A 17,385-nucleotide genomic window follows, 5' to 3' on the forward strand; every position below is an offset into this window, starting at 1 on the left:
GAAACAAAGCCAAACAGATAATTGCAGCATCCAAGAAGAAATCGTGGGAAGACTTTGGAAACAGGTTGGAGACTATGGGTCAAGCTGCTGGAAAACCATTCTGGAGTGTAATTAGCAGTCTTCAAAAGGGAGGTAAGAAGGAAATGACAAGCATTTTGGACAGGTCAGGAAAACTGCTGGTGAATCCTGTGGATGCCTTGGGCAGATGGAGGGAATATTTTGAAGAGTTGCTCAATGTAGGTGAAAATACGATCAGTAATGTTTCAGATTTCGAGGTAGAATGGGTTAGGAATGATGATGGAAATAGGATCACATTTGAGGAAGTGGAAAAAATGGTCAATAGATTGCAGTGCAATAAAGCGGCTGGGGTGGATGAAATTAAGTCGGAACTCATCAAATACAGTGGAATGTCAGGTCTTAAATGGCTACACAGGATAATTGAAATGGCTTGGGAGTCGGGACAGGTTCCATCAGACTGGACAAAAGCAGTAATCACACCAATCTTTAAACATGGAAACAGAAAAGATTGTAACAACTACAGAGGTATCTCTTTAATCAGCGTTGTGGGTAAAATCTTCTCAGGTATTGTTGAAATGAAAGTGCGAGTATTAGTTGAGGACCAATTGGATGAAAATCAGTGTGGGTTTAGGCCTCTTAGAGGTTGTCAGGACCAGATCTTTAGCTTACGGCAAATAATGGAGAAGTGTTATGAGTGGAACAGGGAATTGTATCTATGCTTTATAGATCTAGAAAAGGCATATGACCGGGTTCCTAGGAGGAAGTTATTGTCTGTTCTACAAGATTATGGAATAGGAGGCAAACTTTTGCAAGCAATTAAAGGTATTTACATGGATAGTCAGGCAGCAGTTAGAGTTGATGGTAAATTGAGTTCATGGTTCAGAGTAGTTTCAGGGGTAAGACAAGGCTGCAACCTGTCTCCACTGTTGTTCATATTATTTATGGATCATATGTTGAAAACAATAGACTGGCTGGGTGAGATTAAGATATGTGGACACAAAATAAGCAGTCTTGCATATGCGGATGACTTAGTTGTGATGGCAGATTCGATTGAAAGTTTGCAATGTAATATTTCAGAGCTAGATCATAAATGTAAGGACTATGGTATGAAGATTAGCATCTCCAAAACGAAAGTAATGTCAGTGGGAAAGAAATATAAACGGATTGAGTGCCAAATAGGAGGAACAAAGTTAGAACAGGTGGACGGTTTCAAGTACTTAGGATGCATATTCTCACAGGATGGCAACATAGTGAAAGAACTGGAAGCGAGGTGTAGCAAAGCTAATGCAGTGAGCGCTCAGCTACGATCTACTCTCTTCTGCAAGAAGGAAGTCAGTACCAAGACTAAGTTATCTGTGCACCGCTCGATCTTTCGACCAACTTTGTTGTATGGGAGCGAAAGCTGGGTGGATTCAGGTTACCTTATCAACAAGGTTGAGGTTACGGATATGAAAGTAGCTAGGATGATTGCAGGTACTAGTAGATGGGAACAATGGCAGGAGGGTGTCCACAATGAGGAAATCAAAGAAAAACTGGGAATGAACTCTATAGATGTAGCAGTCAGGGCAAACAGGCTTAGATGGTGGGGTCATGTTACACGCATGGGAGAAGCAAGGTTACCCAAGAGACTCATGGATTCAGCAGTAGAGGGTAGGAGGAGTCGGGACAGACCGAGGAGAAGGTACCTGGATTCGGTTAAGAATGATTTTGAAGTAATAGGTTTAACATCAGAAGAGGCACCAATGTTAGCACTGAATAGGGGATCATGGAGGAACTGTATAAGGGGGGCTATGCTCCAGACTGAACGCTGAAAGGCATAATCAGTCTTAAATGATGATGATGATGATGATGATTACACAGCATATATTAAACACGAAAACTGGATCTACAGTAATCTGAAGGTACCTCTTTATCTTTGGGCACTGTATTACAATTGCATTGCTTTGTGCGTTCATAATAAAATAAATTGAACTGTTGGATACTTCTCACTTTGGAGCACTTCTGTTGCATCTTTCAATGGCTCTAAAAATGTAATGAGTTCTTTTGGAGTGTTGTTGTCATAAGCAGTTACCTTTCCATAATACACCTTTTTCAAGAAGCATTTCGATGATTTTATTGTACTGTCCAACCACAACTGTTGTACTCTAAACAAGCTGTTCCATCTAATCTTGATTTCATGGTTCAACTTTGTCTGTACTGAATTCACATCAGCAGTTTTCTTCATGAAATGGACACTATCTCAGGCAGCATAGGCTCTGAAATAAACTACTTGGACCCCATTTTTCAAATAATTGTCATCAACAATGTGTGTCAGGGCTGTGTCCAAAACAAGTGTAAGGCATGCATAATGCTGAAAGAATTGCAATGCTCTGCATTTATTAACACCTTGGTAAGTGAGAAATGAAATATTATTAAAATGCTGGAGATTTACTCTCAAGCTAAATAAAGTTTTTCATTGTAGTTCTTACAAAGTCCCCAAATTTTTCTTCTCAAGAGAGTGATTTATCACAAATACCATACTTCACGATAAACAAATGCACAGTAATAGATAGGTATCATGTTTTCCAATATATATTAGTCGAAATATTCACTATACATCCAAAGACATTCATGCCTATGGCCTGGTTAATGCTGTGCATCATACTCATCCATATTTCATCGGCTTGTCTTCCAGTGTTTCATATTTGTATCATAGAGTGAGGCAAAATGTTGGAGACATCTATATATCCCAATTCTGAATTGGCATTTACAAGCTCCGGACATAAAATGTGAAGTCCCACACCTGATATTAATGTAAATGGACAAAGATCTGTGGCACACATTTCTAAGCACCTCCTAACGTGGTATGCTGTCACCCACCCAACCTCCACAACATCCTTGTCCATCCCTATGCCACTCCCAATCCCAACCCCTTGCCACAATTATCATATCCCAGGTGCAAAACCTGCCCAATCCACCCACCCAGCATTTCCCATTCCAGTCCTATCACAGGTTTATCCTACCCCATCAGGGGCTAGGTCACATGTGAAAGCAGCCATGTCATTTGCTAGCTCTGCTGCAATCATTGCACAGATTTTTATATTGGTGTGACTATCAATCAGCTGTCCACGAGGATGAATGGCCACTGCCAAATTGTGGTCAAAAGCAAAGTCTGCTGAACATAACACACTTGATTTCAATTGCTGCTTCACTACCTGAGCCATCTGGATCCTTCCCTCCACTACCAGCTTTTCTGCACTGGGCAGATGGGAGTTATCCTTACAACACATTCTCCACTCCTGTAATTATCCCACCCTCAACCTATGGTAACATACTCTCCTAATAGCCTCCATCCAACAGTCACCCCCTCCCCCCCCTCCCCCCCACTCCCTCTGTCCATCATCTCATCCCCATTCTCATCTCTCAAATGTTCAAATGTGTGTGAATTCCTAAGGGACCAAACTGCTGAGGTCATCGGTCCCTAGACTAACACTCTACTTAAACAAACTTATGTTAAGACCAAAAAACACACACACACGTGCGTGCGCCCAAGGGAGGAATTGAACCTCCGGAGGGAGGGGCCGCGCAATCCGTGACATGGCGCCTGATACCGCGTGACCACTTTGCGTGGCTCTCACCTCTCACCCTGTGTATTTGCATCTCTCTGCAACGCATCCGCCTGTCTTTCCCAGCTCCTCTCCTTTTTTTCCCACCTCCCTGCCTCATAATGTTCTGATGCCGTGCTTGTTGGCAGTTTAGTCCCTGCACACTCAATCAGAAAGCGTTCGTCTCTCTCCCAACCTGTACACTACTATCCTTTCCCCTACTACATCCCCTCCAGATTGCCGCTTGCATCCCACGTGACGTTGTATACCAGCCCGAGATGCTGGAGTTGGCGGCTGTGCGTGCGTGAGGTGTGCTTTTGTGTGTGCGAGTGCTTTTTGTGTGTGTGTGTGTGTGTGTGTGTGTGTGTGTGTGTGTGTGTGTGTGTGTGTTTACAGATGACGGTTGTGGCTGAAAGGAGTGACTTTTAATTTTGCCTGTCTGCAACGTGATGTTTTTTCTTTATGCTAAGCGCAACCTGTTTTTTACTACACTGATAATAGTCCTACCTGGAGTTTCCATTGTTTGATTAACCAACATGTGAGATAGCGTTAACTCTGTCCCCTTATTGTTTAAGCAGGATTCCATGCAGAATTGAAGCAAAAACATCCATCTCAATTTATAAGACTATGTACTAATTTAATTTCAACTGCTTCCTTAATAACACCACCCTCAAAGCTGGAAGTCCATGCCAGAATCTTCATGTTGTTATATTTCACAGGATAACTGGTGCCAAGGCAGTGTTCTGTAATAGGAGATTTGCTTGGCTGTTTCAAGTGTGTGTGAGACATTTATGTTCAGTACACCAATGGTCCTTATGGTCTGCCCAATATATGAAAGGCCACAATGGTGAGGAAGATGAGAGACACACAAACCAAGATCATTCTTTATGGGTCCAAGAGTAAAACAACAGCTAAGAGGGCTGCTTTGTGGTGACTCAGTGTGGACCCTGATATCATTATATTACCTGCAGGCAATGGTGATGCCACAGCTGTGTTAGATAAGCTGGGTTATGTTCAAAAGATATATGTTTACAATCTGATTCAGTGTATTGTAAAATCAGTGCTGATCCAACAAAGAGTATTGAGAGAATGACAAACGACCACCTGAAAAAAAGTTCCTTCCTGCAGGAGACTATCAACAGTCTTACTTTTATGCTACTGTGCCCCTAATATTGTATGGCCTTCTGAAAATTCACAAGACAGGCGTTCCTCTTGGGCCTATTGTTAGCACAATTAGTGCTTCGACATACCATGCAGCGAAACACCTTGTTATTCTGGGAGCCCCTAGCAGGTCAGCGTGTGCATCACATTAAGAACACATCAGATTTCTTACACTGATGGGGGGGATTGTGTTGAATGACTCCAGTATTTTAGTAAGTTATGATGTGGTCTCTCCACTCATGTTCCTCTGTTGGATCCACTTTGGTTAGCTGAGTTTAGGTTTCGTGTTGAATTAATGAAACTATTTTGACACTTGTTAACTTACACTTCCTTTTTATTCAATGGCCAGTACTATGTCATCATCACTGAAAACTGTGTGTTTTTCCTGATATGTTGATGATACTTTTGTTGTGTGGCCCCATGAAGTGAGAATTTAAATTCTTCTTATAACATCTGAATTCAATATACCCACTTATTCACTTCACAATGGAAAGGGAAAAGTATGGCTGCCTTTCTTTCCTTCATGCGCCAGTTAACAGGAAGGCTAATGGTATCTTGGGACATGCCATTTTCCGAAAGACTCATAGTTGTCACCCTCTGGCGCACTGTGAAGAGGTAATAAATACGTCGGTTCACAGGCCCCCTGTAATCCAACAACCTTAAAGTTTGTCAGCTAAGTTAGCTCATCTTGAAGACCTTTCATCAGATTGGTTACTGTGAAGGAAGCTTATATGTGCATTGTGCTATGCACTAATCATGAACTGGCTGCATGATGATGATGATGATGATGATGATGATGATGATGAGGTGGCACCAAAGTCTGTGGCTTGTTTGCCTCATACATGAAGTATTTCCAACAGGATTGGAAATATGGAGTAAAAAGTGTCTTTCGACCACCATCTAATATTAAGGCTGAAATTAGGATCTGTAAGAGATGATCTTGGGTTGCCTAAGGTAGGTGTCTATAGTATTTCTTGCACTTACGGCATGTCATTTATTCATCAAACAATCACAACTGTGGAGGACCAGTATATCGACCATAAGCATAACACACACTTACACAGCCAAGCAAATCACCTATTGCAGAACATTGCCTTGGCACTGGTCATTCTATGGAATATACAACACAGACATTCTGGCATGCATTCCCACATGTTGGGATACTGATATTAAGGAAGTAGTTGAAATTAAAACAGCAAGTGACCTGATAATTAGGTTTTCACTTAAATTCTGCTTGGAATCCTGTTCTCTTGGTGCCACTGACAGCCTCCACATATGGCTAAAATTTTGTCAGCTTTCACGAGTGGTCTTTCAATATGATTCTGCTGTAGTAGTCATCAAAGGATTAATACATTGCTCTTTTGTTAGCCGTCTCATTCATCATTTCTCTATCTATAGTCCTGCGTTTTTTGTGCAATAGCCACTGTTTTTTTACAGAGACTGTATACTGTGGAAGGTGTCTCATGTCATATGCCTAAGCAGTGTTGGCAACAACTATAATACTAAGCTTGAGTCACAGTTCCTCTACGTGCTTCTGCTTTGAGCTACATGTTTTGAGATCCTCCTTGCAGTGTGACACTAATGTCTCTTTATCTAGTTTACTTACACACACACACACACACACACACACACACACACACACACACACACACACGCTCTCGCTCTCTCTCTCTCTCTCTCTCTCTCTCTCTCTCTCTCTCTCTCTCTCCCCTCCCCCCCACCCTTTCTCTCGGAATTTAGTTTTTGAATAATCTATCCACAGTACCATCTTCATTAAATATCTACAATGCAACATTGATGAAATGGAAGCCACCTGTAATGCTGTAATATCCAACAAGGCTGTTTGATGATTGGTTTGTACAATACACTTTTGAGTTCATTGGTCTCTATCACTTAATTTATTAAGCCTACAAGAACAGTGACTGAATTTAGTTACTATCCAAAATTTCCATTTCACAATACCACTATTAAAAATAACCTTCAACACCTGTAAACTTGTAAAATATAGATGACATTATTGTTGAACCTGGATGTCCTTGCAGTCATGATCCATTTGATTTTACCCATTTTTCTTCACTGATTCATTCTTACAGAAAATGTGTCTATGGCAATGATAATAGCACTTACATGTGCATGTCCTCAATGCATAGCTCAATGATGTACAAAATACATTCATTGGAGTGTCTGGGTGGTTTTGGCAAAATAGTGTACATCTAAAAAATTTAATAAATGATCTAGATGTTCTCTTATTGGTTGTTATCTTCTAATAGATGATTTATACAACAGAATAAAATTAATTAAGAATGAAAAATTTACCTGGTACAGTGAACCATTTTTATTACATGTCTTAACCATGAGCAGTAACTAAAGCAAATTTTGATATGGAAAACAGGAATTCATAATTTTTAAAAAATTCTATATTTTTTACTATACCTTCATTAACATTTACAGTACATTTTATTTATAACCCTTAAACAGTGTTGCCTCATTAGATATTAATCAACATTTGATATGTGTCTCAAAAGTTAATGAAAAACATGCAATAACTTATGAAATTAAATTAATTAAAAAAAGTTATTACCTGGTATGAAAACTGTCTTACAACTTTATACAAGCGATTTGCCTCCTCAGCAAAGTATTCTGCCTGTGTGAAGAGGTCCTGTGTTGTCTTTAACGCTCCTTCACCTCTTGTGAACTGATACATGGAAAATGCCATGGAAGACATATTTTTGGCACGCTTTACAATGTCGTTGTTCTCTTCCAGCGCTGATCCACTTTCCTGCCACTTGTCCGTCTCAGCATCCATCTCCGATGATATGAGTTTCATTTCCAAACCAGTTTTTGCTATCTTGGCCTGTTCCTGAAAAATTTGAATGACATTTTAGTATTATGCTTCCCTATACTATGCACAAAAGGAGAACCACACAGAACAGCATCTGCATGATGGATAGCAAAAGCGAGGCTACATTTATCCTACTACACTGAAAGCTGGCATGCTGTTGCTAGTCTACATTTCCTGCATTAACTAATGGATCATGTATGTAATGTGAGAGAAACTGCTCCCTTGAAATAGTACCAGCATGTATATTTGGGAAAATGAATAGCTGTCGATTTCAGGAAACACTACCCAAATGATTCTGACAGAAAAAAGAAGAGACAGGCTGAGAGACTTCTGGATATCTAAGCTATTGTGACAATACTGGTATTCAACAATATACACTCCTGGAAATGGAAAAAAGAACACATTGACACTGGTGTGTCAGACCGACCATACTTGCTCCGGACACTGCGAGAGGGCTGTACAAGCAATGATCACACGCACGGCACAGCGGACACACCAGGAACCGCGGTGTTGGCCGTCGAATGGCGCTAGCTGCGCAGCATTTGTGCACCGCCGCCGTCAGTATCAGCCAGTTTGCCGTGGCATACGGAGCTCCATCGCAGTCTTTAACACTGGTAGCATGCCGCGACAGCGTGGACGTGAACCGTATGTGCAGTTGACGGACTTTGAGCGAGGGCGTATAGTGGGCATGCGGGAGGCAGGGTGGACGCACCGCCGAATTGCTCAACACGTGGGGCGTGAGGTCTCCACAGTACATCGATGTTGTCGCCAGTGGTCGGCGGAAGGTGCACGTGCCCGTCGACCTGGGACCGGACCGCAGCGACGCACGGATGCACGCCAAGACCGTAGGATCCTACGCAGTGCCGTAGGGGACCGCACCACCACTTCCCAGCAAATTAGGGACACTGTTGCTCCTGGGGTATCGGCGAGGACCATTCGCAACCATCTCCATGAAGCTGGGCTACGGTCCCGCACACCGTTAGGCCGTCTTCCACTCACGCCCCGACATCGTGCAGCCCGCCTCCAGTGGTGTCGCGACAGGCGTGAATGGAAGGACGAATGGAGACGTGTCGTCTTCAGCGATGAGAGTCGCTTCTGCCTTGGTGCCAATGATGGTCGTATGCGTGTTTGGCGCCGTGCAGGTGAGCGCCACAATCAGGACTGCATACGACCGAGGCACACAGGGCCAACACCCGGCATCATGGTGTGGGGAGCAATCTCCTACACTGGCCGTACACCACTAGTGATCGTCGAGGGGACACTGAATAGTGCACAGTACATCCAAACCGTCATCGAACCCATCGTTCTACCATTCCTAGACCGGCAAGGGAACTTGCTGTTCCAACAGGACAATGCACGTCCGCATGTATCCCGTGCCACCCAACGTGCTCTAGAAGGTGTAAGTCAACTACCCAGGCCACCAAGATCTCCGGATCTGTCCCCCATTGAGCATGTTTGGGACTGGATGAAGCGTCATCTCACGCGGTCTGCACGTCCAGCACGAACGCTGGTCCAACTGAGGCGCCAGGTGGAAATGGCATGGCAAGCCGTTCCACAGGACTACATCCAGCATCTCTACGATCGTCTCCATTGGAGAATAGCAGCCTGCATTGCTGCGAAAGGTGGATATACACTGTACTAGTGCCGACATTGTGCATGCTCTGTTGCCTGTGTCTATGTGCCTGTGGTTCTGTCAGTGTGACATGTGATGTATCTGACCCCAGGAATGTGTCAATAAAGTTGACCCTTCCTGGGACAATGAATTCACAGTGTTCTTATTTCAATTTCCAGGAGTGTATGTTTTTAAAATGCCAGCTTCCTCCACTGTAGGTAATGTAATTCTCAAATTGCAATAACACTGGACTTACGACAAGAAATATATTTAATTGACTGTAGAAGAGAGTCCTGCAATCGATGAACTGACCATTGTATAATGGGCAGTCAGTATCTTAATAGCTGAATTTGGATTTTCACCCATTCTTCTTTTATCTGTTTTTTAAAAATTTGACACGTTACCTACAATTATGAAGGATAGATTGCTACTCACCATAAAGATGACACATCGGGTTGCAGACAGGTACAATGAAAAGATGGTTACACACTAAACTTTGAGTGAAGCCTTTATGAGAAAAGAGAAACACAATCACATTCACACCAGCAAGAACACCTCACATATACATGACTGCTATTTCTAGCTATTCAGACCTGACAAGCCAGAGATAGCAATCGTGAGCTTAGCATATAACAGCCTTTTTGTTGTGCCTGTCTGCAATTCAATGTGTCATCTTCATGGTCAGTAGCAGTCTATTCTTTATGTAATCATCAATATCCTGACCGAGTTGATTGGTTGGTTTAAAAATGGGGGGGGGGGGGGGGGGGGGGACACCAAACTGCTACGTCATCAACCCATTGTTCCAATTAAAATAATTCCACAAGGGTGGGAGTAAAATAATTGAGGCATACAAAACACAGTGGGAAGAAAGGAGAAAACCACAAGAATGACAGAAGGCCAAAAAACACTAAAATGGACAAAATCACACAGAAAACCACAGAGAGATGCAAGAAACCCGTAGAAGAGATCAAAACAAGAGAGCAGGTTACCATGGCTGGCTGACCATGAGAAAAAAAAGGAGAAGCCAGCCACTCCTCAGCACATTAATACCTCCACCCTAGTGCCTTTAGGGTGGACAAAGAGGGACAAAGGACATGCGCTAAAACTTAGACCACATTATAAAACCCACCCTCACAAATAAAACATAAAAATAAAGCTGCTGTTGGGGCATTGTTGCCCAACACCGAAGGCAGGGTGCTGGGAAAGTTAAAAGTCTGCCGCAGAGCAGCTAAAAGTGGGCAGTCCAGCAAGAGGTGGAGCCACAGCAACACCAAGGTGGGTCCTTGCGACACAGGAGGTAACCATGCGTTAGCCACGAATGGCCAATGCAGAGCCAGCAGAGGACAACTGATTCCCTGTGAGAGGATAGCATGGAAGACTTCCACACATTCATAGTGGAGGGACTCCAGCCTCCACCAGGACACTGGTCACCAGACTCGTTCTAAAAGCTCCCATCGCTAGGCGAACGCCACAGTGCTGCACTGGGTTGAGGAAACGCAACACTGAGGGTGCCACCGAACTGTAGACCAGACTCGCATAGTCAAGGCAGGATTGAACATGGGCTTTGTAGAGCTGCAGCAGTGTAGAGCGATCTCCACCCCAGTCGGTGTCGCTCAGGCAGCAGAAAGCATTGAGGTGCTGCCAGCACTTTCGCTTAAGCTGACGAAGGTGAGGTAACCAAGTCAATTGGGTGTTGAAAACCAGTCCTAAGAATCGATATGTCTCCACTACAGTGAGTGGATCATCATTAAGGTAAAGTTCTGGTTCTGGATGAATGGTGCAATGCTGACAGAAATGCATGACACACGACTTTGTAGCTGAAAACTGGAAGCTGTGGGCTAGAGCCGAAAACTGCGCCTTGTGAATGGCTCCCTGTAGGCACCATCAGTACTGGAGGAGCAGTACAAAATGCAGAAGTCATCTGCATACAGAGAAGGTGAGAGCGACGGCCCTACAGCTGCTACTAGAGTGTTAATGGTCACTAAAAATAGAGACACACTCAATACAGAGCCCTGCTGGACCCCATTCTCCTGCATATGAGGGGCAATATGGGAAGCACCAACTTGGACATGGAAAGTACGAAGTGACATGAAGTTTTGGATAAAAATCGGGAGTGGGTCCCAGAAACCCCACTCATACAATAGGGCAAGGATATGATGTCGCCAGGTCGTGTCATATGTTTTATGTAAGTCAAAAAAGGCGGCAACCAGATGTTGGCATAAGGAAAATGTTGTTCAGACAGCAGACTTGAGGGACACAAGACTATCAGTGATAGAGTGACCCTGTTGGAAGCCGCTCTGACATGGAGCCAGTAAGCCGCGTGACTCCAGGACCCTACCTAACCGCCAACACACCATATGTTCCAGAAGCTTACAAAGAAAGTTGGTGAGCCTGATGGGCTGGTAGCTATCCACATCAAGTAGGTTTTGACTGAGTTTGAGCACTGGAATGATGGTGCCATTTGAGGATGTGAGAGGCTGGGTGGTACGTCAAGCATAGTGCTCAGCAAAACGTTCGGCAACTGTGTGTGCATCGGTAAACACGCCATTGACGTTAATGCCAGGGACACCTGTTGGGGTCTGGTACCTAAAAAGACATCTGATCTACATCCAGATTTGGGAAAGTGATGTATGGCACCCAATGGTCAACAAGCACCTCTCACAACACACCTGTTTCCATTGTTTTATAAGCTGGTGAACGCGAGCACGAAGCCGCTTAAAGACTATTAGGTGCCCTAGGGGAGGGTGCTGCTTATGTCACTGTTGAGCTCAATGATTTGGGGTCACATTTATTAGCACTGAAGTTTGACCTTGACCGCTTAGAGACTGATGGTGTTTGACTACCAGCAAGAGATGATGTACTACACTTCATGGTGTGTCATCCATGCTGATGCCACCCACTCCAACCAGGTTCCCTCCCCATGGGCGTCACTCAGCAGCAGCAAAGGCCACCTGGCAGGGTGTCCATTGCTGGGAGTCCCAATGCCCCAGGGTGACGGGCATCTACTCCTTGGCATACATGGTAAGTTAATGGTGCAGGCATCAGCAGAGTGATCCCTGTGTGGTCAGGGAGCTACTGCAACCAACAGGGTACATGGTGGCCCCACCACAATGGACTGGATACCGTACTGGATATCAGGCGCCAATGAGCTAAGAAGTCCATTATCGTCGGCAGTGCAGAAAGCGATATTGCAAGGAGGATGGAGGAAAACACACGCAGGAGAGTGACCTCGCCCAACAGTTGGAGAATGAGTGGCAGTGCAGATCCATGTCAACAAAGGATGCCAGAGGTCCTAGCGCATGATGGACACTATGCACCATGTAAGGCACCCTTCCCCAATTGGCTTGCACTTTGGGAAAATTTTGAAAAATGGAGGTCAAATCCTACAGGGACCATCACATAAAGGCCAAAATGTCTGAGACTTCTTTTAGTCGCCTCTTATAATAGGCAGGAATACCTTGGGCCTATTCTAGCCCCCAGACCCGCAGGGGGGATTTCCGACCTGCACTTTCCATTATTTTAGCACATGGTTCTATCTTGGTTTTGGACAAGACCATTTATGCTACATTTGTACTTATTATTTTTCAGAAATTTTATATGAGAATGTATTTCACTTCACAGACACAATACTTTGATAATCTTTAGGAGAGACAATAAATGTTAAAGGTGCCCTAAGGTTAAGAAATTACAGAAGAATACAAGAGATTTTGATACAAATGAAATTTCAGTTACTTCAAAACAGAAACACTGCAATTATTTTCAAATTACACCAGATTCTATTTGGAAGTTTGATAGATAAATCTTAACACTGAGATTCCTGCACAGATATGAAGTACAAAACAATTTTCAAGAGACTGAGTAGTGCACATTATTTTTTTGAAATTTTTTTAAAGCACTATCAGCTACTTCTTGACATTGCTACACCATTATGATGTTCTTGAAATGTAGCAAGTTTAAAATTAATCAATTAATAATCTCAGGCAGCAATGTGCAGATCAGCGGGCACATCCTTCTACAAGCCATAGTTAAGATACCTTTAACACTGTAACTTCAAATGAAAATGATAACATAAAATAAAATCACTGAATTATTGAAACAGTGCTTAGTAAAGACCATAAAGCACCTATTTATTGCTAAGCTGAAACAGTGATTATTTGTGCAAAATAAGCTTTGTGCCGATCTGTGACTGCCAGCTGAGAAGACGCCATGGTGCAAACTAGAGCATGGAAGCAACATGCAAATGAAAGGTCAGATATGGACTGTAAGTGAGCTGTTAGCATTAGAAACTACCTGTAAGGCCAGACAAATCTCGAACTGAATACTTTTTCAGTCACCTCGTCTGGTAAGAAATCTGCAAATGTATATTTTTACGAACAGGTTGGTAAGCACAGAAGAAGATGATGGTGGTGATGAGAAATTCTATAAGTACTAATAGTGGTGGTAGTAGTGGCAGTGGTAACATCAGTAGTAGTAGTAGTAGTAGTAGTAGTAGTAGTAGTAGTAGTAGTAATAGTTGTAGTAGTAGTAGTAGCTAGGAAATGGCCAGTGAGTGGACCATTTATCCTCTGAACACTATTATAAGTAACTTACCTCTGAATCTAACCTCACAGGTTTTAATGGTTTGCTGGTTGTACCATGTTTCTGCAAACAAATGAAGCACTGTTAGAAGTTGGTACAATTTGTCGTCACAACACAAAATGATGTAAAATTTGCACACTATTTACAAAATGGAAAGTGTAATATCATCTAGATATTTCAAAGCAATGTTTCCCACACGGCTGGACACAAACTGCTTCCAGTTAGTTTATAACTTGCAAATTCTCACACAATGGTAAAAAAATACTTAATACCAAATCACAGTTTAAGTTTTCCATAAATAAAAAATTTCTCAATTACCTGTGAATAAGTTCTTATGTTTTAAATTTACAGACATATTATGACAGACAACAAAATGTGGAAACAAATTATAATCTATAGACTACAGAGCTATACACTACAAAAAATTATGGTGCATTGTGCAGACATTCAGCATACCAAATTACAGTATGTGCAGTTACAAATAAGTCTGTTAAACAGCCGTATCTGCTGATACATGGGAAGATGTCAATGACTCAATTACTATTTGCTGTTGTCTGAATAGAACTTTTTAGTCAACAATGAAAGTTTAAGATACTTAAATTATAGTAGTCTCTATGCTGCATGTCAGTTGAGAGTATGACAAGGCATAGCAATATTGTTGTGAAGAAAGTTACCTCAGGTGATGCTGAAAGTAAATTCTCTAAGGAGAATGATTTATTGCCTGTTAGTGAACAATTCCACTCAAATTACCGATCTGAGAACACACATATAACAAATTTACAATTTTATAAAGTGGTAATGATCCTCAATGGGCACCTGCTCTTCTGTAAAATCTGATATCAAGAGCACCACTAATAAATGAATGTAACATGTACATGAAGTAACACAGATAAAGTGAATTTTGGGCACTAACAATGAACTTTACACAAGACATCCTTCTCTCTTCACACACATGATGAAAGAGATAATTCTAACTAGACTGATGATTTCAAAATATGCAGGGTTATTAAAAAAACTGGACCCAATTTAATCATTTTATAAAACATAAATTACAAACACAAGTCACAAATTTAAAGCTTCCTGGCAGATTGAAATTGTGTGCCAGACTGGGACTTGAAACTGGGATCTTTGTCTTACATGGGTAAGTGCTCTACTTACTCAGCTATCCAAGCACGACTCATAACTTGCCCTCACAGCTTTGCTTCAAGCAGTACATTATCTCTTACTTTCCAAATTCCACAGAAGTTTGTCTCCATAAGATGTGGGACTAGCACTCCTGGAAGAAATGATACTGTGGAGATACAACTCACCCACAGCCTGGGTGATTGTTTCCAGAGTGAATTTTCATTCTGCAGTGGAGTGTGTGCTGATTTCAAACTCCCTAGCAGATAAGCACTGTGTACCAAATTGGGACTTGAACCTGGGATTTTTGCCTGATACAGTTATGTGCTCTACCAAGAGAGCTATCCAAGCACGACTCGTGACTTGACCCCATAACTTTGCATTTGCTAGTACCTCCTCTGTGCAATATCCTTTCTTCCAGGGGTGCTAGTTCCACAAGTTACACAGGAGAACTTCCCTGAAGTCTGAATGATACAAGATGAGGTGCTGGTGGAAGTATAGCTGTGAGGGTACCTTGTGACTCATGTTTGGACAGCTCAGTCAGTAGAGGTTTTGCCCACATAAGGCATAGGTTTTAGGATGGAGTTCTGATCCAGCACACAGTTTTAACCCTCCAGGATGTTTCAGATCAGTTCACAATCTGCTGCAGAGTGAAAATTCATTCTCCTCAGGCTGTGACTGAGTCAGGTCTCCACAACATTCTTTCTCCCAGGAGTACCAGTCCTGCATGAATGCAGGAGAAAATCTGTGAAGATTGGAATGCATGAGATGGGATACTGGCAGAAATACAGCTGAGGGTGGGTCATGAGTCATGTTTCAGTAGCTCAAATGGTAGAGCACTTGCTCATGTAAGGTAAAGGTCTGGCACTGTTTTGATCAGCCAGAAAGATTCAAAACATGCAAACTTTGTTGCTGAGTAAAAGTAATTCTGGAGATATGTTTTAATGTTTAATGTGTCTCCCTCTTGCTGCACAGCAAACATCCAAGTGGTAGCCAAGCTCACCTGATGTGAAGAATCACCTTTTACGTCACCAAGTTCACCACAGCTGTGATTTGATTCCACAAGCTGACCAAAATTGTTGGTAGAGGTGGGACACAAACTGCCTTTTTTAAATAAATCCCCAAAAGAAAAAGCCACGTGGCATGAGATCGAGAGAACTCAGTAGTCATAAGGTAACTGCCAGGTCCTTTTTTTCCCCTGCAACTTCTACATATATACTCTGCAAACCAATGTAGTGCATGACAGAGGGTATCCTGAACTACTACTAGTCATTTCCCTTCCTGTCTCACTTGCAAATAAAGTGAGGGAAAAATGCTGTCTATATGCCTCCTTATGAGCCCTAATTTCTTGTATCTTATCTTTGTTGCCCTTATGTGAAATTTATATTGGTGGCAGTAGAATCGTTCTGCAGTCAGCTTCAAATACATGTTCTCCAAATTTTCTCAATAGTATTCATCAAAAAGAATGTTGCCTCCCTCCAGGGGTTCCCATTTGTATCCCTGAAGTAACTCTGTAACACTTGTATGTCGTTCAAACTTACCTGTAACAAATCTAGCTGCCCTGAACTGCTTCAATGTCTTTCTTTAATCCAACCTGGTACAGATCCAAAACACTCAAGCAGAATTCAGGAATAGGTCGCACTAGTGTCCTGTATGCAGTCTCCTTTACAGATAAACCAAAGACAACCATTTTCCTTTGCTATCACAATCCTCAAAAGAACTTCACCACAAAATCATCAGCAAACCACAGCAGGTAACTACCAACCCTACGTGCCTGACCATTTATGTTATAGAAAATAACAGCAGTTCTATAACACTTCTCTCGGGCATTCCTGATGACACCCTTGTCTCTGACGAACATTTGCCGTCGAGGACCAGGTACTGGGTTCAGTTGCTTAAGAAGTCTTGGAGCCTCTCGCATGTCTGGGAATCTATTCCATATGCTCACACCTTCATTAACAGTCTGCAGTAGGGCACTATATGAAATGCTTTCTGGAAATCTTGGAATATAGAATCTGCTGGTTGCCCTTAATCCATAGTTCATAGTATATCATGTGAGGAAAGGGTAAGCTGAGTCCAGCACAAGCAGTGCTTTCTAAATCTGTGCTGATTTGTGGAGAGAAGCTTTTTGTCCTCAAGGAAATTTATGATAGTAATTGTTTATGATAGATTTATATAGGTCCAATAATTATGCAGCAAATTAATGTTAAGGACATTGCTCTGCAATTTTGCAGGTTCCTTCTATTACCCCTCTTATATACAGGATTCACCTGTGCTTTTTACTAGTCATTTGGCACTCTGTGCTGGACAAGAGATTCACACGCAATTTAAGTGAGGGGCCAATGTCATAGAGTACTCTCTGTAAAATGAAACTGGGATTCCATATGGAACCGGCAACTTATTTGTTTTCAAATCTTAACATTTTTGTGCACTAGGAATGCTTGTTAATATGTCATCCAGACAGGACT

General features: G+C 42.4%; 1 protein-coding gene across 1 annotated transcript in view; it reads right to left on the reverse strand.

The window, feature by feature from the left end:
* Positions 1-17,385, reverse strand: part of LOC126190812 (alpha-catulin) — a 197,431-nt gene that overhangs the window by 38,145 nt on the left and 141,901 nt on the right. Inside the window, exons 7-8 of the mRNA XM_049931376.1 lie at positions 13,808-13,858; positions 7,345-7,623 (exon numbers count right to left, since the gene is read on the reverse strand). Of these exons, the coding sequence (XP_049787333.1) occupies positions 7,345-7,623; positions 13,808-13,858 (330 nt within the window). The remainder of the gene's footprint in view (positions 1-7,344; positions 7,624-13,807; positions 13,859-17,385) is intronic.

Source organism: Schistocerca cancellata, chromosome 6 (genome assembly GCF_023864275.1).
Source record: "Schistocerca cancellata isolate TAMUIC-IGC-003103 chromosome 6, iqSchCanc2.1, whole genome shotgun sequence".
Taxonomy (NCBI): Eukaryota; Metazoa; Arthropoda; class Insecta; order Orthoptera; family Acrididae; genus Schistocerca; species Schistocerca cancellata.